The 22,014-nt window shown below is 39.9% G+C and overlaps 3 protein-coding genes across 4 annotated transcripts in view; 1 reads left to right on the top strand and 2 right to left on the bottom strand.

Annotated features, from left to right (window-relative positions):
• Positions 1 to 418: 418 nt before the first annotated feature.
• On the bottom strand, positions 419 to 4,647 carry plk2a (polo-like kinase 2a (Drosophila)). The gene is made up of 14 exons (XM_026943947.2): positions 4,365 to 4,647; positions 4,021 to 4,128; positions 3,823 to 3,939; positions 3,594 to 3,723; positions 3,309 to 3,492; positions 3,017 to 3,215; positions 2,745 to 2,892; positions 2,536 to 2,630; positions 2,293 to 2,428; positions 2,088 to 2,168; positions 1,811 to 1,970; positions 1,577 to 1,706; positions 1,368 to 1,478; positions 419 to 1,248 (listed from the first exon to the last, which is right to left on the bottom strand). Exons 1-14 carry the CDS (start codon positions 4,554 to 4,556, stop codon positions 1,057 to 1,059), a joined length of 1,983 nt encoding a protein of 660 aa, XP_026799748.2. The 5' UTR covers positions 4,557 to 4,647; the 3' UTR covers positions 419 to 1,056.
• Positions 4,648 to 6,380: 1,733 nt separating this feature from the next.
• On the bottom strand, positions 6,381 to 14,782 carry LOC113544738 (ATP synthase subunit C lysine N-methyltransferase). Of its 2 annotated transcripts, none has more exons than XM_053241572.1 (5): positions 12,331 to 13,210; positions 9,396 to 9,707; positions 9,101 to 9,241; positions 8,959 to 9,009; positions 6,381 to 7,948 (listed from the first exon to the last, which is right to left on the bottom strand). In XM_053241572.1, the coding sequence occupies exons 2-5, from the start codon at positions 9,666 to 9,668 to the stop codon at positions 7,757 to 7,759; spliced, it is 657 nt and encodes a 218-aa protein (XP_053097547.1). In that variant the 5' UTR covers positions 9,669 to 9,707; positions 12,331 to 13,210; the 3' UTR covers positions 6,381 to 7,756. The 2 variants fall into 2 exon arrangements, with proteins under 2 accessions (XP_053097547.1, XP_026799473.3); XM_026943672.3 differs by lacking the exon at positions 12,331 to 13,210 and adding an exon at positions 14,277 to 14,782 and having other exon boundaries at positions 6,382 to 7,948.
• Positions 14,783 to 14,908: 126 nt separating this feature from the next.
• LOC113544940 (ras-related protein Rab-3C) overlaps positions 14,909 to 22,014 on the top strand; it is a 29,070-nt gene continuing 21,964 nt past the window's right edge. The window contains exons 1-2 of the mRNA XM_026944031.3: positions 14,909 to 15,099; positions 16,292 to 16,501. Of these exons, the coding sequence (XP_026799832.1) occupies positions 15,076 to 15,099; positions 16,292 to 16,501 (234 nt within the window). The 5' untranslated portion in view covers positions 14,909 to 15,075. The remainder of the gene's footprint in view (positions 15,100 to 16,291; positions 16,502 to 22,014) is intronic.

Raw genomic sequence — 22,014 nt, 5'->3', positions numbered from 1 at the left:
CTTATGACCTGAATCTTAAACTCTTACTCAGAGAAGACTGTTAATGTGTAAAGTACATGTTTTTCTTTTTTCATTTAATACTGTAATACTTCAGCCCTAAAGGGTTAACACAAAGCCTGGGCAATATTTGCTTGCCTTTGGACATTTATCAGTTTGTTTTGCCACTTTCACTGGACCATAGAGGTTTATATAATAGGTGCTATCATCTGCAGCAGCAGCTGCCATTTAGATATAAAGATAGGAGACGCAGCAGTGAAACATCTCCATGATACTGCACTGCCACAACAGCAACTGTTCATGTTTTCATTTGGTGTGGTTGAATGCACTTTAATGCATCTGTTGCCTGTCACTCTGAGGACTTGTGTATTATACAGCCATTAGAACTCCATGGAAGAACCCAAAACTTAAGCAACACATGTCATTTTAAAATTGTCTTTATTAAATAAATAAATACCGGGTTTTGACAAATAAGTTATATCCATGGCGCGCTAGTGTATATCTTTCCAGTCAACATTAGAGACATGGCCTGGATCCTTATCCTTTCCCCAAACAGTGATTATAGGGTGGGAGGTTGGAGCCACCCACAAACTATGGCATTGGTTAAAAGATATTTCACCATGCAGCCCCGTCCTGTTGTGGAATGTATTCACAGTTTTACAGTGGTCTGCTCTGTACAGAGCTACACAACATCACCCTGCCCCACTGAAGCCACTTCAATGTCCACAACAAATGCCAACATCGCTGTTAAGCTTCAGTGCAACAAGATTGCTGCATATTTATATAGCAAACACAAATATGTTATTTAAAACTCAAGTCCATTTAATGGTCTTTTCTGGTTCCAGCCCAGCTCTCCATCGTTTTTGCAAGTCCTAATTCAACAGTTCCTGTGGACAGGACCAGTTCTTGTACCTCAAATCCATTGCCACAATCATGTAAATTGGGCATTTGGCTCATGGCCAACAGAACAGAAGTTCCAGTGAATGTAGGTCCATGAAGTCCATCAAAAAAAAGTGGCTAAACCATGAACAAGGTCTTCAGCCTGCAGATTCATGATGTTCAGTTGCACCTCTGGAGCAGCATGTTGAGGGCGTACTCCATGCGGCTCCGCAGGTCCGAGGAGCATCCACAGCAGAGTAGTGTGCTGAGGCGTAGCGTGGTGGACACGCGTTCCTCGTTGATGTACGTCAGCAGGTACTCCTCATTCTGACTGCACAAGATGATCTTGGTGTGGTCGTGGTAGAAGTTCACCTGTCAAGTTGAAAATTTACAGTTAGTCACCAAAAACCTTGTGGAATAGCTCAGGAGAAGGTGGTACAATGAGGAATGAGGAATTATCCACATCAAGACCAAGCGTATATAAGCTGTACCTGAAAGGTGCCATCATTGAAGAGCATCATGAGTGCACGATCTGACTTGAGCCACTGCAGGAGATATAGCCTTGGCTTACTGATATCAATCACGTTGGGCAAATCACCACCCTGTAGAGATAGAAGAACATTGGCATTGTGAGATGAAATAAGAAAATATTAGATACGCATGTGGAATATTCGGTTTTGCACCAAGTGTAGATACTCACATCCATAAGATTCTCTTCCATATAATGTGCGAAGTATTTGAGGATGGTGACCTGGCCGACAAACTGCTCTGGGGCCTCACTGGTGGAGAAGACTGTACACTGACCCAGCTCTGCATAGTAATGCACCGTCCTGCAAGCCAACATGATCACATTAGCTTCAAAGCATCAGGGTTGACAAACTCTTCCATTCATTCCAGAGCAGGATTTATGGCATTTACATTTTTTTCTACTTACTTCTTATTAGACAGCAGGCTCATATGAGTGCCGTTGTTGAAAAGGACACCGACTGTGTGGTCAGACAGCTGGTAACCAAAGCCATACTTGTTGGAATAGTCCACCCATTTAGTCACCCATTGGAAGCTACAGTTCAGGCTCTCTTTTGAAATGTCATTAGCTGTGAGGAAAAAAAATGAACAAACACCAAAAATCAGGAGTGAATACCAGTTTACATGTGGGACAATGTTAAAACATATGAGCAGCTGAAATAAATGTTAAAGATATAACTGCATACCTTCTGGCATGTTCTCCAGACAGCCTCGGAGTACTCTGGCAACAGTGTCTGCTACAGTACCCATCGTGCTATCTTCCAAGCCTGCCATCAAAGCAAAGCAGGGTAAGCCATTAGCCTTCACATCTGGCTTACAAAGAAATCAGCCTCCCAGAGAATCACAATGCAGAAAATGGGGGCATGACAAAAGCACAGGCAAAACACATACATTCACTGCTGCTGCTGCAGCTTCCCAGCGTGCCTCGGACAATCATGCGGATGGAGTCACGGATCTGCTGCTTGTTGCCTCCATCCTTGGCAGCGACGATTGGCTTTCCAGTAGATGGTACCGGTGGCTTACTGTCCTAAGGGGAACAAGGGAAAAGGGGTCACTCACAGACTACAGGGTTGGAGTCTCCTTGTGTTCTAGCAGGAAGTATGAGTAATGAGAAGCATTGTGATAGTGGCTCACCTCAGGAGCTTGCCTGCAAGGCTGATTGCTGATTGAGGCCTTCCTGAGGTCATGTCGCAGTCTGTGGATGTCCTCTTCCTCTTTTGTCAGTTTATCTGAACGTAGATGAAACAAGTTAGAGATCACAAAAACACCAACCATTACACAAGGGACGCTATAGCATATATATAAATGACATCAATACTAGATCTATTTAAAAAGTAACTTACTTAGTGTTTCAAAGTACTTGGCTTTATCCTTCTTGCCACCAAACAGAGCAGCTGCAGCCTTCTTGAAGAAGCTCTTGGCAGGGCTGGTGTGCTGGAGGTCTGGAGCTGTGTGACAGCAGCTGACAGACAATCTGTCTGGGGTGAAACCCTAGAAGAAGGCAGAACAAGAAGGTCTTAAACACAGGCTGCAAAACATCATGCAATGACCAAAGCCCAGTAAAGTTTTTCTTTTTTTTTTTTTTCCCCCTCCTCCAAGAGCCATTGACACACACCTGGCTGAAGAAGTCATGGTGTAGGATATCATCCAGACTTGGCCTGTCCTCGGGGCTCTTGGCAAGCATGATGCTAATGAGGTGCTTGGCCTGTGGAGACAATATAGAAGGCATGGTGTATCGTGCTTCCCTTATGCACCGGTACGTCTCTTTCAGATTGGTGGTTTCAAATGGCGGCCTGCCCAACAGCATTGTGTACCTGTAGAGACATGACATGTGCAGCTGAAGAAGACAGTTCCAGTCAAAATGGCATGTGATGCATTTCAGTTTAAATACAGGACTCAAAACTTACATGACACAGCCAAGAGCCCAAACATCTGATTCACAGCCATGGCCTTGCTTGTTAAGGACCTCAGGAGACAGGTAGTTTGGGGTTCCACATATTGTTCTTCTCCGGTTTTCAACCGGTTCTAGCTTAGCTGCCAGGCCAAAGTCCCCTATCTTCAGTTCCATCGCCTCATTAATGAAGAAGTTACCTGTGGAGTTCGGAAAGAGCAGTTACATTGCATGTACTTGAAATTATTTTGGCTAAATCTTTGGTGAAACTCCGTCATTGGCAAATGCTTTAATGACCCACCTAATTTAAGGTCTCTGTGGAGGATTTCCTGTTCATGGAGGTACTTCAGTCCCGAGATGATCTGTCTTAGGTAGTACCTAACCTCTGGTTCTGTGAGCACCTTGCGGGCTTTCAGAATATGTGCCAATGACTGAAAAGAAGATCATAAAGTTAGTTTCATTACAGAGAGAGAATCAGCTGTACCACTGGTATTGTAATGTCTGTGTAGGACTGTAGTGTTGAGACGTACTCGTCTGCTGCAGTGCTCGAGAAGGATGTAGATATTGTCTTTGTCCTCGAAGTGGTAGTAAAATTGGACGATGTGTTTGTGGTGAAGGGCTCTGTGCAGTTCAATTTCTCTGTCGATCTGTAAAACAGGAGAAACTTTGAGCACTCTGAGGATGTGAGTCAGCAAGGAAGCCGGTGACTGACTGAGAAAGAAACACACCTTTTCCCTTTGGTGAGGTTTGGAGACCCGCGTGTGTGGAATAATTTTCACAGCATACACTTTGCCTGTACCCAGATCTGTAAATTCATAACATTTGGCAAAGCCACCCTGTGAACACAAACATACTTAGTCAACACACAGGCTTGGAAGTGAACTTCTACCATCAGAATGTCAAAATCTGTGACAGATGCCAGATCATAAAATCTAATTTTTTAAACATAGTGCTTTTAAACACAAGCAATTTGACTGAAGCAGTTCCACATATCCAAAATAGTACTCTCTCTCTCTCTCTCTCTCTCCAGTTTCACTGATTGCCGGGTATTTATGTTCTAAGGCATGCATACCTTGCCGAGAACTTTTCCTCTGCAGTAGCATTTCCCTGTCGTGGAGTCAGAGATGATCCGCGACATTTCCTGCGTCGCGTGCGCGCTGTCCTCCAGCTTCCCACGTCTCGTCTCAGTCGGTTTGTTATGTGTGTGCTCGCACATTTTGTTGTTGCTTACAGGTTGATGAGCGATAGTCCTGAGAATGTCCATACTCTGCCTGAGTAACCAAAATAGAAAAAAAATCTCCCAACTGAGAAGGACGCTGTGCGCGCTGCCGTTTTATAAACCAACAGACCGGCCCCTTTACTTTCACCGCCTACGTCACGCCTCTCGCGCAGTCAACGGCTGCATTTCAACCCGCACAGAGCAGTGCTGTCCACTAACCAGCCCCGTGTATGGAAAATTACACCACACACCACACACCAGCAGCCATACTTATTGGACATAACATTTAGTACAAAAAGGATTTAAATTTAAATTTAAACCTAACCAAAGATATGAAACAAGTAAAAAACATTTAATTCGTTACATTTATGAGGGGAATTTGTTGAAAACCACACCCTCATTTGACTCGCTTGGAGCTAGCTATAGTAACCAAACTTTTCCCAAACAAACAGCATTCACTGGTTTTTTTTTTTTTGTTTGTTTGGGGGGGGGAATTTATGATTAAAAATATACTTAAAAATCTTTTATATATATATATATATATATATATATATATATAAATTTTCTAACCTAATATGTAAACATAAACACTTGGACTGAAATAGTGTAGCAGAGTACAGGATATACACAGCAGCCCGGTATAGATGTTTATGGCTAACTTTCTAGCATTTCGGCTACCTGCTATTGAGAGCCTGCCTCACATTTCAATTATATTATATGGTATAAACCAACCATGACAGTTTCAGAAGACCTGTCAATTTGTCGTTGTGGGTTGACAGCCCTTTAGCGCCACCATGTGGTACAGTTACGACTCCACTGCTTTTTTGTTTTTAAACTCATACCCATTAAGCCCCCTCCAACACCCCCCCCCCAACCCATCTGATCCAATTAATCAGCTCATTAACAGCCCTTCCTGAGTTGAATTGGGTGTGTTAGAGCATGGAAAACACTAAAATATGCAGGAAAGGGTGTACTCCAGGACCAGTTGGGATCCTGTGGTGTCAACCTTGGATAACACAAAGTAAGACCGTATCAATCCACACACACACGCTAACAGGAGAACTGTTGAATGATTTAGATGCCCAGAGATAGTGCTATGTCTTACAGCAGAAATGGTTGGACTGTTGTGGGATGCCAGCTTAAGATATTTTACATTTATTACATTTGGCAGATGCCCTTATCCAGAGTAACTTAAAAGGGCATTTATACAACTGGGCCTTTAGCAGTGATGGGATTTGAACTCACAACATTCCAGTGAGTAGTCCAATGTCTTAACCACTGAGCTACCATACCACTACCCAATACCAATGATGGCTAGCCTATACCAAGGAGGGGGACACCCTGGATGTGGTTCCAACCCCACAGAGAGCACAATCGCACAATTAAATGGACAATTTGGAAATGCCAATCAGCTTACACTTCGTGTCTTTGGACTGGGGGAGGAACCCGGAGTACCCGAAGGAAACCCCCGAAGCAGGGGGAGAACTTGCAAACTCCACACACACAGGGCACAACCCTGTAGCTGCAAGGCAACAGTGCAAACCACTAAGCCACCCCGCCCCCAACATAATTTAACTGTAAGTACCAGGACCACCTTAGCACAGATTTATTTTATGAACATAATCCAACTATTAAAATATTAGGCTCATCAAATCGGCACACCAATATTCTGGATATTTATTGGAGCCATGGAGCTTTTTATTCCTAGAATTTAGAATTTCAACTCATAGTATACAATAGTGCCAGGTTGACATTATTCATACTTATTTTTGAGTTACTGAGATCTGGAGTAAACCCATTCAATTCAACTGACCAGTCAAACAAGATAATAATGATACAAATCATAAATATAAGCACTTGGATAATTTAATAAGAAACAAAATATAAAAAATAAATCAGGGACTTCCTGGCTATGCTTCATGGACCCCTGGGGATGCCTCAATCCTACTATGAGAACCACTGGCCTATACAATGAAAATACAATTACTGTGTATATAAAAAAAAAAAAAAAAAAAAAAATTTTTTTTACAGCATGATGCAATGTACAACACTACTTTTCAATTGCAAACACTGCATACTGCTCTACTGCAGATAACGATAAGACACATTTGAAATCAATGTAATATTATCAGATCAGATTGATACAGACCACACTAGCAATGTAGACCATAGTACTGATTTATTTATCAGATAATAATAAATTATGTTCTATAATACAATAAGGAACTACCCTATTATTGTAAAAACTCCTTTTCAGTCATCATTTCTTAGTCAAGTATGGCACTACCTTAAGCTTGAATGTCAAACACAAGGCAATTTTTACATGACCCTACTTTGTGCACTAAAGGGTAATTACTTACATCATCTTTTAGAAATGAAGATAAAATTCCCTTTTCTTTAAGCACTTAACTACTGTCAGTTACACTGACAAACATTTTGCTGTAGATGATTCACATTATTCATTCCAGACTTTCACAAGGCATTGTTTTTCATGCGAGTGAAACACTTAGCTTTGAGCTTAACTGTCATTAAAATCACAACAGCAACATTTTAACGAATTAAAAATAGCACACCACCATGTGTTGCTTTATTTTCTGTCTCTATTTTTATCTGCTGTTGTAATCAGTGAGGCTTAATTAGCTATTATAAACACCTCTGAAGCTTCTTCAGCAGACTGTAAATAGGTAAACTATTGGATGGAGGAATCACAGTTATAACACGTGATTGTAACATGATTTTGTGTTAGTGACCACAAAGGTTAGAATCCTAGGACTGTCAAAACCACTGCTGGGCTCAAACTGGAACCTAAAAAAAAAAATGCACGGTTGTTCTCAAATAAGCAGTGGGAAAATTATATGTCTGTGAGTGTGTTTTCTTTATGAGTCAATCATTATATATCATGTTATATATCATGAGTCATTGGATGAGTGTGTTTATGTCAGTTAATGACTCTTGCAATCATATCAAGTCACTGAGATGATGTCAGCTGAGCTTTTGTCTAAACCCTGGCTCAAGAGAATGAAAGCTCTGCCTTCTTATCTTATCATTTTATTCCTTTAATGCTAAAGAATGAAATCCTTTTTATGGCTAGCGGGAGATGAAGGTGATCTAATAAAAAAAATGTTTATGACCAAGAAAATCACATGATCATAACAAGAGGCACACTGTTTGTTATGAGCTTCGTTATGAACACAACATTACTGAACAAACACATCTCAGAAGAACCTTTAAATCAGTCAGCTGGCTTAGGGATGTGTTTTCAAAGAGGAAGTCGTGTCTCTTGTCTCTCGCACACTGGAGACATTATAAGCCCAGACTTGGTCCAGTCCAGAGCCACTAGTGCAGCTGTGGGGCCAGTGTGGAAATGGGAAGCGACACACCACGACCCGGGCATCATCAGGAAGCTCCTTCAGGAGTTTCTCCTCCAGATCGGCCATCTAACAAGATATTAAAATAAAATCAGATTGGATAGTGCCAGTTAATGGATCCCTGCAAACAGTACACTGATTGCATACATTGATTATACAACATTTAGTACAGTATAAACACACAAATCTCTAGCCCGGTGCCTGGATCAAGTAGATGATGTGTCTGGGCCATTAGCAGGTGGAACTACCGTGGTGCAGCGGCCTGTGACTCAGGTGGGCTCAGACGCTCACGGCTCTGTGGGGCTAATTGCTTACTCTGAACTGTGAAAGCGTGGATAATGGCACTATCCAACAGATAAATTGCTCCATTTAACCACTCTAGCTTGTTCCTTCCACCTTTTTGAAGTAGAAAATGAAAGCCAAATAAATCTACTTCATGATTTGCAATTTACTTTTCTATTATACCTAATGAATTACAACTTTAACATATAACAGACTTTTTCCTTGTGAAATACTACAGTATTTTGTGCACATATTGTAGAATTTGAAGTATAATCCAAATGTTCAGTAGGAAACGAATAATCTGATCAGGTGATTTAGAAGTCACTAATGTTCAGCCTATATGATTTTGCTTAGACAGATTATTTATACCTCTGGTCCTTCTGGTATTTCCTTCCTCAACAACGCATCCTGGCTGATAAGTGGTAAACTATTATAACTATGGCAAAGGTTAATGATTTGGTACTTTTAAATGTACCTAATGGCAGCTATCATTTCCAAAATCTGGTCGTCCACTGCCAATTTAATCAATACAAGAACACCACTACATACAGTCAAAATAGCTTTTTTCTGTGTTTTACTTGTTTGTGTGTAGATTGTACAAACTAACATATCAATTGTTCCATGTCGGAACACAATAACACAGTAACACAATAATGAGGAAATAATGAAATTGTATATTACGGTCTGCACTGCCCCCATGTGGCCCAAACAATGCAATGCATTATTATACTTCAATACACTACTGATATGGACATGTTTAAAAACAGCTTCAATAGTGCTATTTAGCATGGACTTACCACACCAGGGGCCAGGAACGCAACCACGTTTGTGTATTTTGACAGGTCAGTCTGTGTCAAAACAGAACGTACAGTTATTATTGCACTGCAAACAAAAAAAAAACAACAACTGTTTGATCAAATCTACAGAAATCACTAATACCTTCCAGAAATCCTGCTTAACAAATGTGGCATGAGTGTGTGGTATCCCCCTCCACCATGCTTGGCTTCGAGAGTAGGCTAACAGCATGGAGTTGATCTCAAAGCCTGTGCACTGAAATCCTGCAGAGCATGCTGCAAACACCTACAACCAGGACAGCGTGTATGTAAACAGTCGAGCAAACTGTGCAGTGAATCTTAGCAAATATTTAAAACAATGTTTTTGTGTGGTGTCATCTATACCAGTGTAGAATAGTCTTAACTATTAAAAATTTCCTTGAAATGTTGTTCTGACTCACCAGTCGTCCATCTCCCGAGCCCAGATCAGCCAACCGACCTCGTCTCCCTTCAAGCAACTTCATCACATTCTCAGTCTGATCTTTGGAGGATGGCAAGAATGGCACCTTTAGCCGAAATGGCACTTTCAACCCAGGCAGGCAGAACATGGCCCAGAGGCCATAGAGTCCAGAGAAGATGGCTCCTGCCGCAAAGGTAAGGACTCGGTTGTCCCGATAACGATAGAGTAATTTAGAGTTCCGTTCCTGGAGCATGACCTCGATAGAGTCCTCCATACTGACTCCAGTTTCTAAAGGACTGTGCCAGAGTCCAGGCTGGACATACACCAGATAAGTGCAAGACAAACACACATATATGCATACATTTCAGGCAATTTCTGTCATTTTCATGCAGTCAATTCATTAATAATGTAGACTGTGTTATTATTATTATTGCTTTATCATAAATACATTTTATAATCTGTTTATGTAAAGTATGAAAAGTATTTTGAGATTTTTGGCCCAAAAATGAAAAGTGCTATAAATACTAGTATTACTACTACTACTAACAACAACAACAACAACAATAATAATAATGACCCTAACCCTAACCCTAATGAACATTACTATTATTGTTATTATTAATATTATTATTATTATTATAATACCCTTCATCAAATACAAGACATAAATAAAAGACAACATTTCTATCCAAATGGGAGTCTCTTCCAGGATTACTCTGCCCCCATCCACAGGGCACAAGAACTCAAGAGTTTGAAATAGAAATAAAAAAAATAAAAAAAAAAAAGGAGAAAAAACACATCTCAACCCACTTAAAAACCTATGTAAGAGTTTGGAGTAATGTGTTAGAGAGCGCTCTCCACCACCATCATCAAAACACCAAGTGAGGGAATATCTTTTGAAAGAAGTATATCCCTTTAGCTCAGTGCATCCCTTTAGCTCAGTTCCAGAGGCTTGTAGAAAGAAAGGCAGTTGTGGTGCACTGGTGGCTTGTGGTGGCCATCATCTTACTAAGACAAAAACATAACATTTGTCTACACACACTTCAGTTGGGTTTGGTGTATTAGTTATGCATAAAATAACTTATCCCCACTGATCTATGAGACGATAGATCAGAACTTCATCCTCTTTGGTGGCAGACCACACATTTTTTGGCTATTAGAAGGATTGGAACAGATAGTCTTAAAGTAAATTAAAGTAAACAACTTAATATTTGTCAGTCTTCTTTTGTGATGCTTTTCCAGGCTTGTACTGAGGCTTCTTTCAGTTGCTGTTTGTTTTGGGGGGTTTCTCCCTTCAGTCTCCACTTCAGGAGGTGAAATGCATGCTCAGTTGGTTTAGGTTTGGTGATTGACTTGGCCAGTCTAAAACCTTCCATTTTTTTCCCCACTGATTAAGTCCTTTGTTTTGTTGGCAGTTTATTTTGGGTCATTACCTTGCTGCATGACGAAGTTCCTCCTAATTAGTTTGGATGCCTTTCTCTGTAAATTGGCAGACTTCTGAATTCATTCTGTTGCTACCATCATGAGTTACATCATCAATACACACTAGTGAGCCCATTCCAGAAGCATCCATGTAAGCCCAAGCCATGCCACTGCCTCCACAGTGCTTAACTGATGAGCTCCTATGTTTTGGATCATGGGCAGATCCTTTCTTTCGCCACACTTTGGCCTTTCCATCATGTTTTATTCCTAGAATTTCCACTCACAGAATACAACAGTGTCAAGCTGACATTATTTATAACTGTTTTTGAGTTATTGAGATTAGTATTAATCCAATTTAATTCAACTGACCAGTCAAACAGACTAATAACTATAAGAATCATAAATATAAGTGCTTTGATAATTTAATAAGTAACAAATTTTTATTTATTTATTTTTTTTACAAAAAATCAGGGACTTCCTGGCTACATTTCATGGACTCCTGAGGGTCCCTAGACCCTACTTTGAGAACCAGTAGCCTATACAATGAAAATACAACTTACTGTTTAAAAAAGGTTTTTTACAGCATGATGCAATGAACAGCACTAGCTACATTTTAAGTGCAAACACTATATACTACTGTGTAGATATGTACCCATATGTTAGATTTGAACTCTATGTATTTTCAGATCAGATTGATACAGACCACACTAGCAATGCAGACCGTAGTACAAAACATAGTCTTGATTCATGTCTGATCATAATAAATTAAGTTCTACAATAAAATAACTTTTCAGTCATTATCTCTTTGTCAAGTACTACACTACCTTAAGCTTGAATGTCATATTCTGAATTCATTCTGTTGCTACCATCATGAGTTACATCAACAGTAAAGATTAGTGAGCCCGTTCCAGAAGCAGCAATGCAAGCCCAAGCCATGACACTACCTCCACTACCTCCGTGCTTAACCGATGAGCTCATATGTTTTGGATCATGAACAGATCCTTTCTTTCTCCACACTTTTTCCATCACTTTAGTAGAGGTTAATCTTGGCTCCAGAACTTTTGTGGCTTATTTATGTATTTCTTTGTGAATTCCAATCTGGCCTTCTGATTCATACTGCTGATGAGTGGTTTGCATCTTGTGGTATGGCCTCTATATTTTCTGCTCTCAAAGTCTTTTTCGAATGCTGGATTGTGATACCTTCACCCATGCCCTTTAGAGGCTGTTTATGATGTCACTGACATTTTGGGTTTTTCTTCAGAGCTCTCACATTAGCCAAGCTTCCATCCACACTTTGCGCTTTTCTGTTATCGACAAAGTGAAAATGTGTATAAAAAAAATTTACTGTCTCCCGCCTGTTTCCATCCAACTGGCCTTTTGCCAATAAAATGGTGTACGTGATGATGTCATCCTTTAAAAAAAGTTTTTTATTAAGCATAAGTTTTGGTGTATCCCAAAAGAAATCTGCCCTTATGTTTCCATAAATAATTTTGTGTATATGACAAATTGTGTACCTTTTGCGTCCCAGGTCATCAACTATTTGAAAAATGGAGAGAGTATTGAGACAATTAATTGAAATTGGCCAGCTTACTGTCATTTTAATTTCACAAATAATTGCAATTGTACGAAACATCTGAAGATGTCTTCTGACATTCCAAATTGTTGCATTGGCTACGCCCAATGCTTGTGTAATGGCTCTGATCAATTTTCCCTCTTTTCTCAGCTTCAAAAATGCTGGCTTTTCTCCCATAGACAGCTCTCTGCTCTTCACACTGGTTTATCCTTTTTAACAACAAATGCAGTCTTCAGTTTCAGGTGAAACCCAGGGATCAAACCAAGCATAGACATTCAGAGCTATTAAGTGTTTAAACAATCAATCTAACAGGGCACACCTGGGCAACTGTCAGTCATATGCTCCAATATATTTGATCACTTGGGTGAGTTCAAAAAAAAAGATGCCATGTTCTAAGTTGTTGAACACATCTAGATGTAAATGTCAGGAAATGAAACTGAAATTCTGATCTATTTTCTCATATTTATCTTTTGATCTCAAACCCAAATGCCTTCAGTGTATAGCAAAAACAATGGAATTGGCCTTGCTGTTCCAATACTTCCAGAGGGGACTGTAGGTTTGCACACAAACTGCCAGCAGTAAAGTATTATTGCATTAGAAAACTATTATTCATAAATTTGTTTACTATTCACTCATTTCAGTAACCACTTTATGCTGGTCAGAGTCACAGTGGATTCCAGCCTATTCCAGAAACACTGACCATGAGATGGGAATACATTGTAGATAGGATGCCAGTCAATGTCAGCGTTCAATTTGTTTATTATTAATAATATAAAAAATTATTATAAAATGTATTTATTATTAATAAACAAATTCATGACATTTATTGATTATTTTCATTTTTTAAAACATTAAATATTTTTACATTTTATTTATAAAAACAAATACAAATATTTAACCCTGAAAAAGAAAAATAATTTCTTTTTAAAATCTTTTAAAAATGAACATTTTTCAATTTTAAAGATCAAGTACAAAATTTTAACATCACATCAGCTGCTTTCAAAGTGTCTGTAACCATTTTTAAAACATATTTGATCACAGTGTTCATGATCTTGTGATCAAATGATGTGTGTATAAGTGTATTGTGACATAATTTATCGCGATATTGATATTCTATATCGCCATATTGCCAGGTGTGCTGAAAATCTGTCCTACCTCCTCGGAATGACCTACCGGTAGTTCGAGCTGTCACGTCAGTCTGACGAAATCAGCTTCTTTCTTAGAATGAACTACCTTCAACATGGGTAGCAGATCCTGTCAGACTCCCATCAGAATGTACTACCATCTTAATAAATGAGGTCAAATCAGGGGTAGTGCATCCTGTCAGGCTCAAAATGCCCATCAGAATGTACTACCATCTTAATAAATGAGTTGTATACTCATATATAAGTTCAGAAGGCTTTTTAAAACCTTAGTATCTTTGATCCATAGTTACCTTATTTCAAGCATCTGAGGGATCTGGAGGGATTGTGTAGTTTGTTCTAAATATAAAGGTGCCAATAATTGTGACACGTCTTCTTTTGTTAAAAATATTATATATATTTTGATAAGAGTTATTATCTCTGATATTCGTTATGTTAAGCTAATTCACCATGAAGACTTTTTTTAATTTAATCAATGGGTGCCAATAATTTTGGAGCTGACTGTTAGCCGCGCGTGCGCGCCAAAGGTCGCCCAGTGGCAGCTGTTCAATATCTCTGTCCAAAAGTGCAGTTACAGTAGAAAAGAAAAGAGTTTAGTAGCGAACTTCGGTACTGAACTGAAAAAATAACTCTTAAAAAAATAAATAAACTAAAAAATAAACTCTTCCTTTGCTGACATGAAGGCCATAGGCCTATTTACAGATATTATACTGGCATACAGTCTACAACCTCCACTGTAGCTCACCTGTTGTTAAACTGGCTTCTTCATATAGAGGCGACCTGTGAGATGGACAGGATTAAAGCGAAGAGAAACAGTCTGTAAACACGACATTTAGCGTGTTAGGGATTAAAATTTGATTTGGCTCTCCACCACAGTCTACTTCCCCACAGCCTCCTCACTGGATTCCGCCTACCTTAACTAGCACAGTGCTATAACGCGACACAAGTGCTGACTGTCTAGCGCGCGCGCTGCTTTTCAGCTTGTTTGCAGGTTGCACAAGATTGACAGCTCGCAGAACCAATAAAAAAGAAGAATTCACACGCTCGCGTCCTCGACCTACTGTTCTATCAAAGTAACCATGTCAGTGCTATAGCGGAATATTTCTATGGCTCCAGTATGATTGTACTGTTTCGCCCGAGCCTGTGTCATTAAAGCTGAGATGATGACGTACAATACGCCCCCGAAGTTGTTTACGAGATTTATGAATAAACCACGCTGATTCGGTAATATAATGGAGTTTGGGTTACGCAGCCTATACTAATAAAAAAAATTTAAAAAAAAAATTTAAAAAAACTCCCAGGAAGTGACGCAGGCGGTAATCGCGAACGCGCTGGGTCGCGTGCCACGCGCGTGCTCGCCTGTGCGCGTTCTCTCGAGCGTGTACGGCGACGCGGAGGAGGAGGAGGAGGAGGAGGAGAGCGCGAGCGCGGCCGCTCCTCACAGGGCACACATCTCCAGCACCAGCAGGCAGGCAGGCAGGCAAGCAGGCATCCCTCCCTCCCTCCTCATCCACTCATCCCCTGTACCGAAATACACTGGAGCAATGCGGCAGGACGGATCCATGCAGGTTTGCGTGTTTGCATTTTTACATTTATTTCTGGGGCTTGAGGTGCAGTTCTGTCAGACTCTTCCGTTATTACAAGAAGATGGGAAAACGCGTGACGTTCCCCTTTTACACGATGCATAAAAAAAACAACGAGTGCTTATAATAAGTGAAGAATAAAATGATAATCCACAGTGATTAGAATACAGAAGTGTTGACAGAAACCACCCATCTGTAGGGGGATGATGTTGGGTGGGGGGTTGGGGAATGCTCATGTCACCTTCGCTTGTTCTGTGTGTACATTTTCCTCTTTTTTCTGTGTGTACATGTGTACATCCTCCTAGCAGTGTGTAGCATTTAGTTACTTATAATCCAATGTTACAGTAAAATTAGTATATTTACCATCTGACACTCTAGTTACAGTACAGTAAGTGCATAGTTTCAATTTGTCCACAAAAATGTGTGTATATCCATTTATTCAGAACTGATCCATTCTATAAGGGCTTGTTTGTTTTGTCATTGGTTTAAATTATTTTATAATACATACATGCATAAGATCAGTTTCGCAAACTCCATCCTGGTGCACGGTGGACGGTCCTACAATCCTTCTTATATGGCAATAAAAGTGCAAACAGATATAGTTATTGTTTAGAGCGAGAGAGAGAGAGGGGCTTCTTGAAAAGTATGATATTTAACTGTACTAATTTCGATGCCTGGAAAAGTATAGAAATCCAGAAAGCATTACAGCTATTCATTTGTCAAAGTAAGACTCAAGACAGTAAGAATATCAGTTTACTGTTTATAGACAGTGTCTTCCTCTGTGCACTAATGCAACCTGCATAATACCTATCATTTCATTTTTTTCTTTCGAATATAAATATGGAAAACGTCAAGAAAAGGTCTGGTCATTTTTGTTGAGGAAGTGCCAAGAGCCCTGATATATATTTAATATATTAGGTGTATACGTTATACATAACCTTGTCAAAATAACATTTATATTGTGCTTTAACATTAATATTGTGATTGTCCATGAAGCAAGATTTGAAATTTAGACCTATCTCTAGGAATTCATACCAATCTAGTCTAGGAAGCAGGCGGCATTGTGTTCACTAACTGCTACAAATGCTATAAATCAGCACAATTAGGTGCAAATGAAATGGTGCAGATGAATTGTTCATTTGAAACTGAATGAAGCATGTGTGTCATCCTGGCACAGATGGCTGCGCCGCAGAAAGAGACCGCCGATCAGAACTTTGACTACATGTTCAAACTGCTGATCATCGGAAACAGCAGCGTGGGCAAAACGTCGTTCCTCTTCCGCTACGCTGACGACTCGTTCACGTCAGCATTCGTCAGCACGGTCGGCATCGATTTCAAAGTCAAGACTGTGTATAAGAATGACAAGAGAATCAAGCTGCAGATCTGGGTAAGCAGTGACCTTGTTTAAATCCCCCTTGAGTAAAATTACATGGCTTTCACAATGTCTCTTCTGTTCACTTTATATTTGTATGAAACATGAAAGCTGACCACACCTTGAGTCACACAGAGGAAGAGGCAGGTCATACTTTTAGGTCACGTGGAGGAAGAAACAGCACACTTTTATGTCACGTGTAGAAAAAGGCAGAGCACACTTTTAGGTCACGTGGAGGAAGAGGCAGGCCACACTTTTTTTTTCACGTAGAGGAAGAGGCTGGTCACACTTTTAGGTCACGTGGAGGAAGAGGCAGGTCACACTTTTAGGACACGTGTAGAAAGAGGCAGAGCACACTTTTTGGTCACGTGGAGGAAGAGGCAGGTCTCACTTATTATTAAAGTGGAGGAAGAGGCAGGTCACACTTTTTTTCACGTAGAGGAAGAGGCAGAGCACATTTTTAGGTCATGCAGAGGAAGAGGCAGGTCACAGTTTTAGGTCACGTGGAGGAAGAGGCAGGTCACACTTTTTGGTCAAGTGGAGGAAGAGGCAGGTCACTCTTTTTGGTCACATGGAGGGAGAGGCAGAGCACACCTTTTGGTCACATGGAGGAAGAGGCAAGTCACACTTTTTGGTTACATGGAGGAAGAGGCAGAGATCACACTTTTAGGTCACGTGAAGGAAGAGGCAGAGTTCACTTTTAGGTCACGTGAAGGAAGAGGCAGGTCACACTTTTTGGTCACATGGAGGAAGAGGCAAGTCACACTTTTTGGTTACATGGAGGAAGAAAGAGATCACACTTTTTGGTCACGTGAAGGAAGAGGCAGAGTTCACTTTTTGGTCACGTGAAGGAAGAGGCAGGTCACACTTTTTGGTCACATAAAGCAAGAGGCAGAACACACTTTGGGTTGCTTTTTTTTGACAGGAAATTATATGTAGCCCCTTTTTAAAAATATAACTAGTAGTAGTTAAGTACGGAAAACATGACAGGATGTGCTACTATAGAAAAATAATCAATAATGGGGTAGTGTGTTGCAGCCCGGCGCTAAGTGGAGTTACTATTACCACCCCGAAGTTTCCTGTAACAGCACATCCTGAAGCGTCTTATTCCTCTTATACCACAGCAACTTTCAATCCCTTCCAATTTTTTTAATTAAAGAATGACATATCGTGCTTGTTAACTGTGTATAGTTACGTGTAATGTTGTGGAACGAACATACAACAAGTTGGTTCCAGTTATCACTTATGTTATAGCAGCTCTAAATGTTGTTCTCTGAATAGCCTCTCATTTTCATTTCTCTCTCTTTTGAAGTTAATATAAAAAAAAGCACAGCTTTTCAGCTTGCTGCAAAATGCAACCAATGTCCTGAAGACTTCAATTGTGAAAACTTCACAGTATCAGCAGTTAGTCATTTTTCTTTGTTAAATAACAATTATTTCACTCCAGCTTCGATTAAATGCCAATCAATTCCCTGTGAATGAGCTGTTACTGTGTTAGAAACGATAACATAATTGAACGAGCACATTAATATAAAGCTGTGGTTGGTCTTGCAATTAGTCAACACCGTCTGACCAATCAGATTCAAGAATTCAACAACCATGTGGTATAATGGGTTTATCATTTATGAATGGGATTATTGTTAAGGGTTAATACCAGATTCTAGTAAACCCTTGCAATACTATTATCCCTGTGATCATGATGTGTGTCATGGGGATGTGCACAAGTCAAAGGTTTGACGATTGAGCACTTGGTGGTGAGGTTGAGGTAATGAATTACTTTTCAGTTCAGGCTGTCACTTCAAAAATCATTGTTTTACTTAGCAACATGGCTGAGAAATATGTTTATTATAATTCTAAGTTATATTCTAAGTTTATTATAATTCTAACAGGAAAAAAAACGTTCGAGCATATTGTTTGGTTTAGTTGTGCTCTGTGGATGGAAGGGATGGCGTACTCCGCCTACCCTGTCAATCACAGTGACACTAGCCAATCAAGGGTGTCTGTAAGCTCATGTATGCGGAAGAGGGTAGATAGCGCTTTCCACTGAGTGTATTACGCTGCCCTGTGATGCAGCATGAGCAGCAGTTCAAAAAGCTTCACGTGTCTCGGCGAAAGCATGTGTAAGCCTTCATCCTCCACCAGTTGGTAGCTGCTGTATGACAGGAGAGAGCTCGCTGTTGTGTGGGAACTGGCCAAGACTACATAAGAAATTGTATTGTGGGTGTTATCATGCTTTTATAACAATGATGTGATCTTACTGATGTAGCCTTCATAGAAAACAGTTCATAAACTGTATGACTAGCTTGAAAAACATGACAACAACTGGTGGCTATGCACAAACCAGGCATCATGAAACATGACTCAAATAGCCGATTTATTAATTAGTGTTCATATTGGCATAGTGTTTTATTCCAACTGTTCAATTATTGACTATAAAATGATGGCGCTGCTAATTATGATACAAGTCTAATAGACTGGAAATGAAATGGAAATTAGCTGGATGACAGAAAATCTTATAACTATATGGGAAAAAATCAGAAAAGTCAAAAAGCATTGCTTAATTATTTGTATTCAAGCACTAGTGTTGTTCTGTTGGAAATTCAAATGAAATATGTTTTTCCTGTTGACATCACAGAGCAGGCCTTGATTTACAGCGTGCCTCGCTGCATATAAGTGCGAGCTGATATCGCAGAACTGATTTCGTGTCTTTTCCCACCAGTCTGACTAATCCATATGGAAAGGGTTACAGCCTGAGCTCAGCCCGAATCACTAAATGGATTCTGGGAAGTGACTTGCTGTAACATCATTTGTGGAGACATAAAACTGATTGGATGTCCAGAACACTTTTAATCAAGACCGTGTCCTCCTTGAGGCTTATTATCAGAGATTATCCACGCACTTCATTTTCAGCCTTCTTAGCTTCTGAGGTGATTTTAGGGTTGTTAATGAAAACCTTATTGAAAACACCAAATAATTTGTTCAATAAATGTCACTGGTTAAAAAAGTTAACTTAATTTAGCCACATTAAGTTTAATCACTACTCAGTGCTGTAGCTATTTCAGTAATATTCCTCTATCACTAGACAAAATCTGCTAGTAGTAGCAGCTTTGTGCCACATCAGTACCAGCAAGTGACAGTCAGACTGCATGATACAAAACCTCAGCACATGTAGATATGTCTGTATTTCTTTAAGAACAAAGATATTTAGCTACAACTGACTTTTTTTGGGCATATCCTTAAGCTACAGGCTATATTGTCTTTTGTTAGCAGACATTGTATTAGCGTAATTTGTCAGTCCCATGATGAAAAGCACGTACCAGCTAGAGACCTTTAATATTTTGTTGTTTTTATGTGTTCTGTATGGCAAGCCAGCCCCAGAATTTGCATTTGCTAATAATAAGTGGTAAATGAAACATTACTGCCACATCTGCTACATCATGCTGTTGTTTCTCCGTATTTTCTCCCTACTTTGGTTACCTAGCAATTCCAGCTACCAGCCGGGAAGGGTGAGCGCTAACACGTGCTTTTCTATGAGACACGTGAAGCCACACAGCTGCATCTTTTCGAACTTCTGCTCATGCTGCATCACACTCTGAGGAAAGTGCTATCCGCCCTCTTCTGCATACATGACCTCACAGACATCCACAAATGGCTAGTGTCGCTGTGATTGACAGGAGGGAGAGTGTATGCCATCCCTCTCACACAGAGAGCACAGCCAAACACCTGGCCACAAATCGATGTGGCGCTGTCGGGATTTCGGATGATAGGGCGAATTTTTTCTGCCGTGCCTCTAGCTTTTTTTTTATTCAATAATGCATCACAAATTGTAGTAATTTGTTTGATATTTTGGTTAGCGCCCTTGATTACAGCTTAATTGGTTAACAACTAATAACTACTTCCTGTCAATTATCCATTAAAAGAACTTACCAAACTTTGAATCCCTAGTTAAATCAAACCAACATAGGGAATACGAATTAATTATTTAAAGCAGGTGCCGAAAATTTGTTATGCAATACGCTACAATATACAATGCTCCCTACTGATACTGTGCACTGGTGCTGGACGGGATCAAGGATCATTATTTTGCAATTCTTCTTCGCACACCAGCAGATATTAGTGATTCATTTTCACACATACTGCAGAGTCCCTTTGATTTGGGTATCGGTGTGAGAGAAATGTGTCACGCTGAGTCCCTTTCAATATGTGGTTACAGTAGAAAGCTTTATGAACAGTGTATTTATGAGCCCCTCTGATATGTCATCGATTTGGCCAGATGTGTGTATCGTCGCCTCATGTCTGTGCGAAACAGCTGCTCCATGTCTTTTTGTTCCAGCATATCAAGCACACATTTGGCTTGATTTTTGCTAAAATAATGTTTGGAGATGTTCGCACGTTTCATTCATTTAGCGATGTGTGTCTTCATTCTCTCTTGTCTTAATGGGGGACCATTTTCAGGCCATCTGTCTGGATCTGACATTTAATAACATGCCTTCTAACTGCAACACAAACCCAGAATGTTGAATTATTGCTCCAGGCTAGAAGAGCTTCAGGCTGTACACTAGTCACTGTTTGTGGCTCGGCTTGATATTGTTCTGTAGACACATTGAGAAATATCTTTAATTATAATTTACAGCTTCATGTCCACTCACCATGTGTTATTCCTAACATAGCAGACAAATATTGCTTTTTAATAAAATGGCTCAGACGTGTGAGAAAAAGCTAAATTAAATGCTCTCCGCTGTTTTACATTGTTCAGCCCATTTATTGATTTAATCACAATACACCATTTATAATCATTCTGCTTTTTACCAATATACAGACACTTTGCTTACTCTCTATCTCTATCTTTATACTCTCTATATCTCTATCTTTATACTCTCTATCCATATCACACTGTGCTATCGGGTGCTGTTTATGTGTCAGAATTGTTTTCACTGTTTGAGTACTATTAAAATTTTCGGAAAAGGGCAAAAAAAATCCACATTTGAATGTTTAAGATCCCATGCTCTATTTTTATACACCTGGCACCTTGCTTCCCCATCTATTTTTCTCTGAATTTCAAATAGTGTTCTGCTGGATATATCACACCATATTCACAGTCTGCAACATGTTCAAATTTTACGCAGTACTTACATGGAGAAAGATCTCAGTATTCTCTGGTCCCGCAGGTGCTTAAGTTGATTTTCTGGGTTCACACAGGGAACCAACGCAGCCATGGGGAGTGTACTCTCAGTCCCGGTCCCAAGTCTGGATAAAATGGGAGGGTTGTGTCAGGAAGGGCATCCGGCTTAAAACCTGTGCTTAAAAACAGTGATTCGCTGTAGCGACCCTAATGGGAGCAGCCGAAAGAGGAAGAAGAACAACACCAACCTCAATGTAGTTCTCACTTCTAAGGTTGCCAGATTTTTCTTGAGTAGCAGTGTCAGAGACCACCACTTTTAAACACAAACACAGAAAAAAAATATCAGGGGATAGAAAATATGGACTGAAGAAGCACATCACATTATTTTTTGTTGCCGTCAGCTGAA

Source organism: Pangasianodon hypophthalmus, chromosome 17 (assembly GCF_027358585.1).
Source record: "Pangasianodon hypophthalmus isolate fPanHyp1 chromosome 17, fPanHyp1.pri, whole genome shotgun sequence".
Taxonomy (NCBI): domain Eukaryota; kingdom Metazoa; phylum Chordata; class Actinopteri; order Siluriformes; family Pangasiidae; genus Pangasianodon; species Pangasianodon hypophthalmus.
This window is presented reverse-complemented; position numbering and strand designations above follow the sequence as displayed.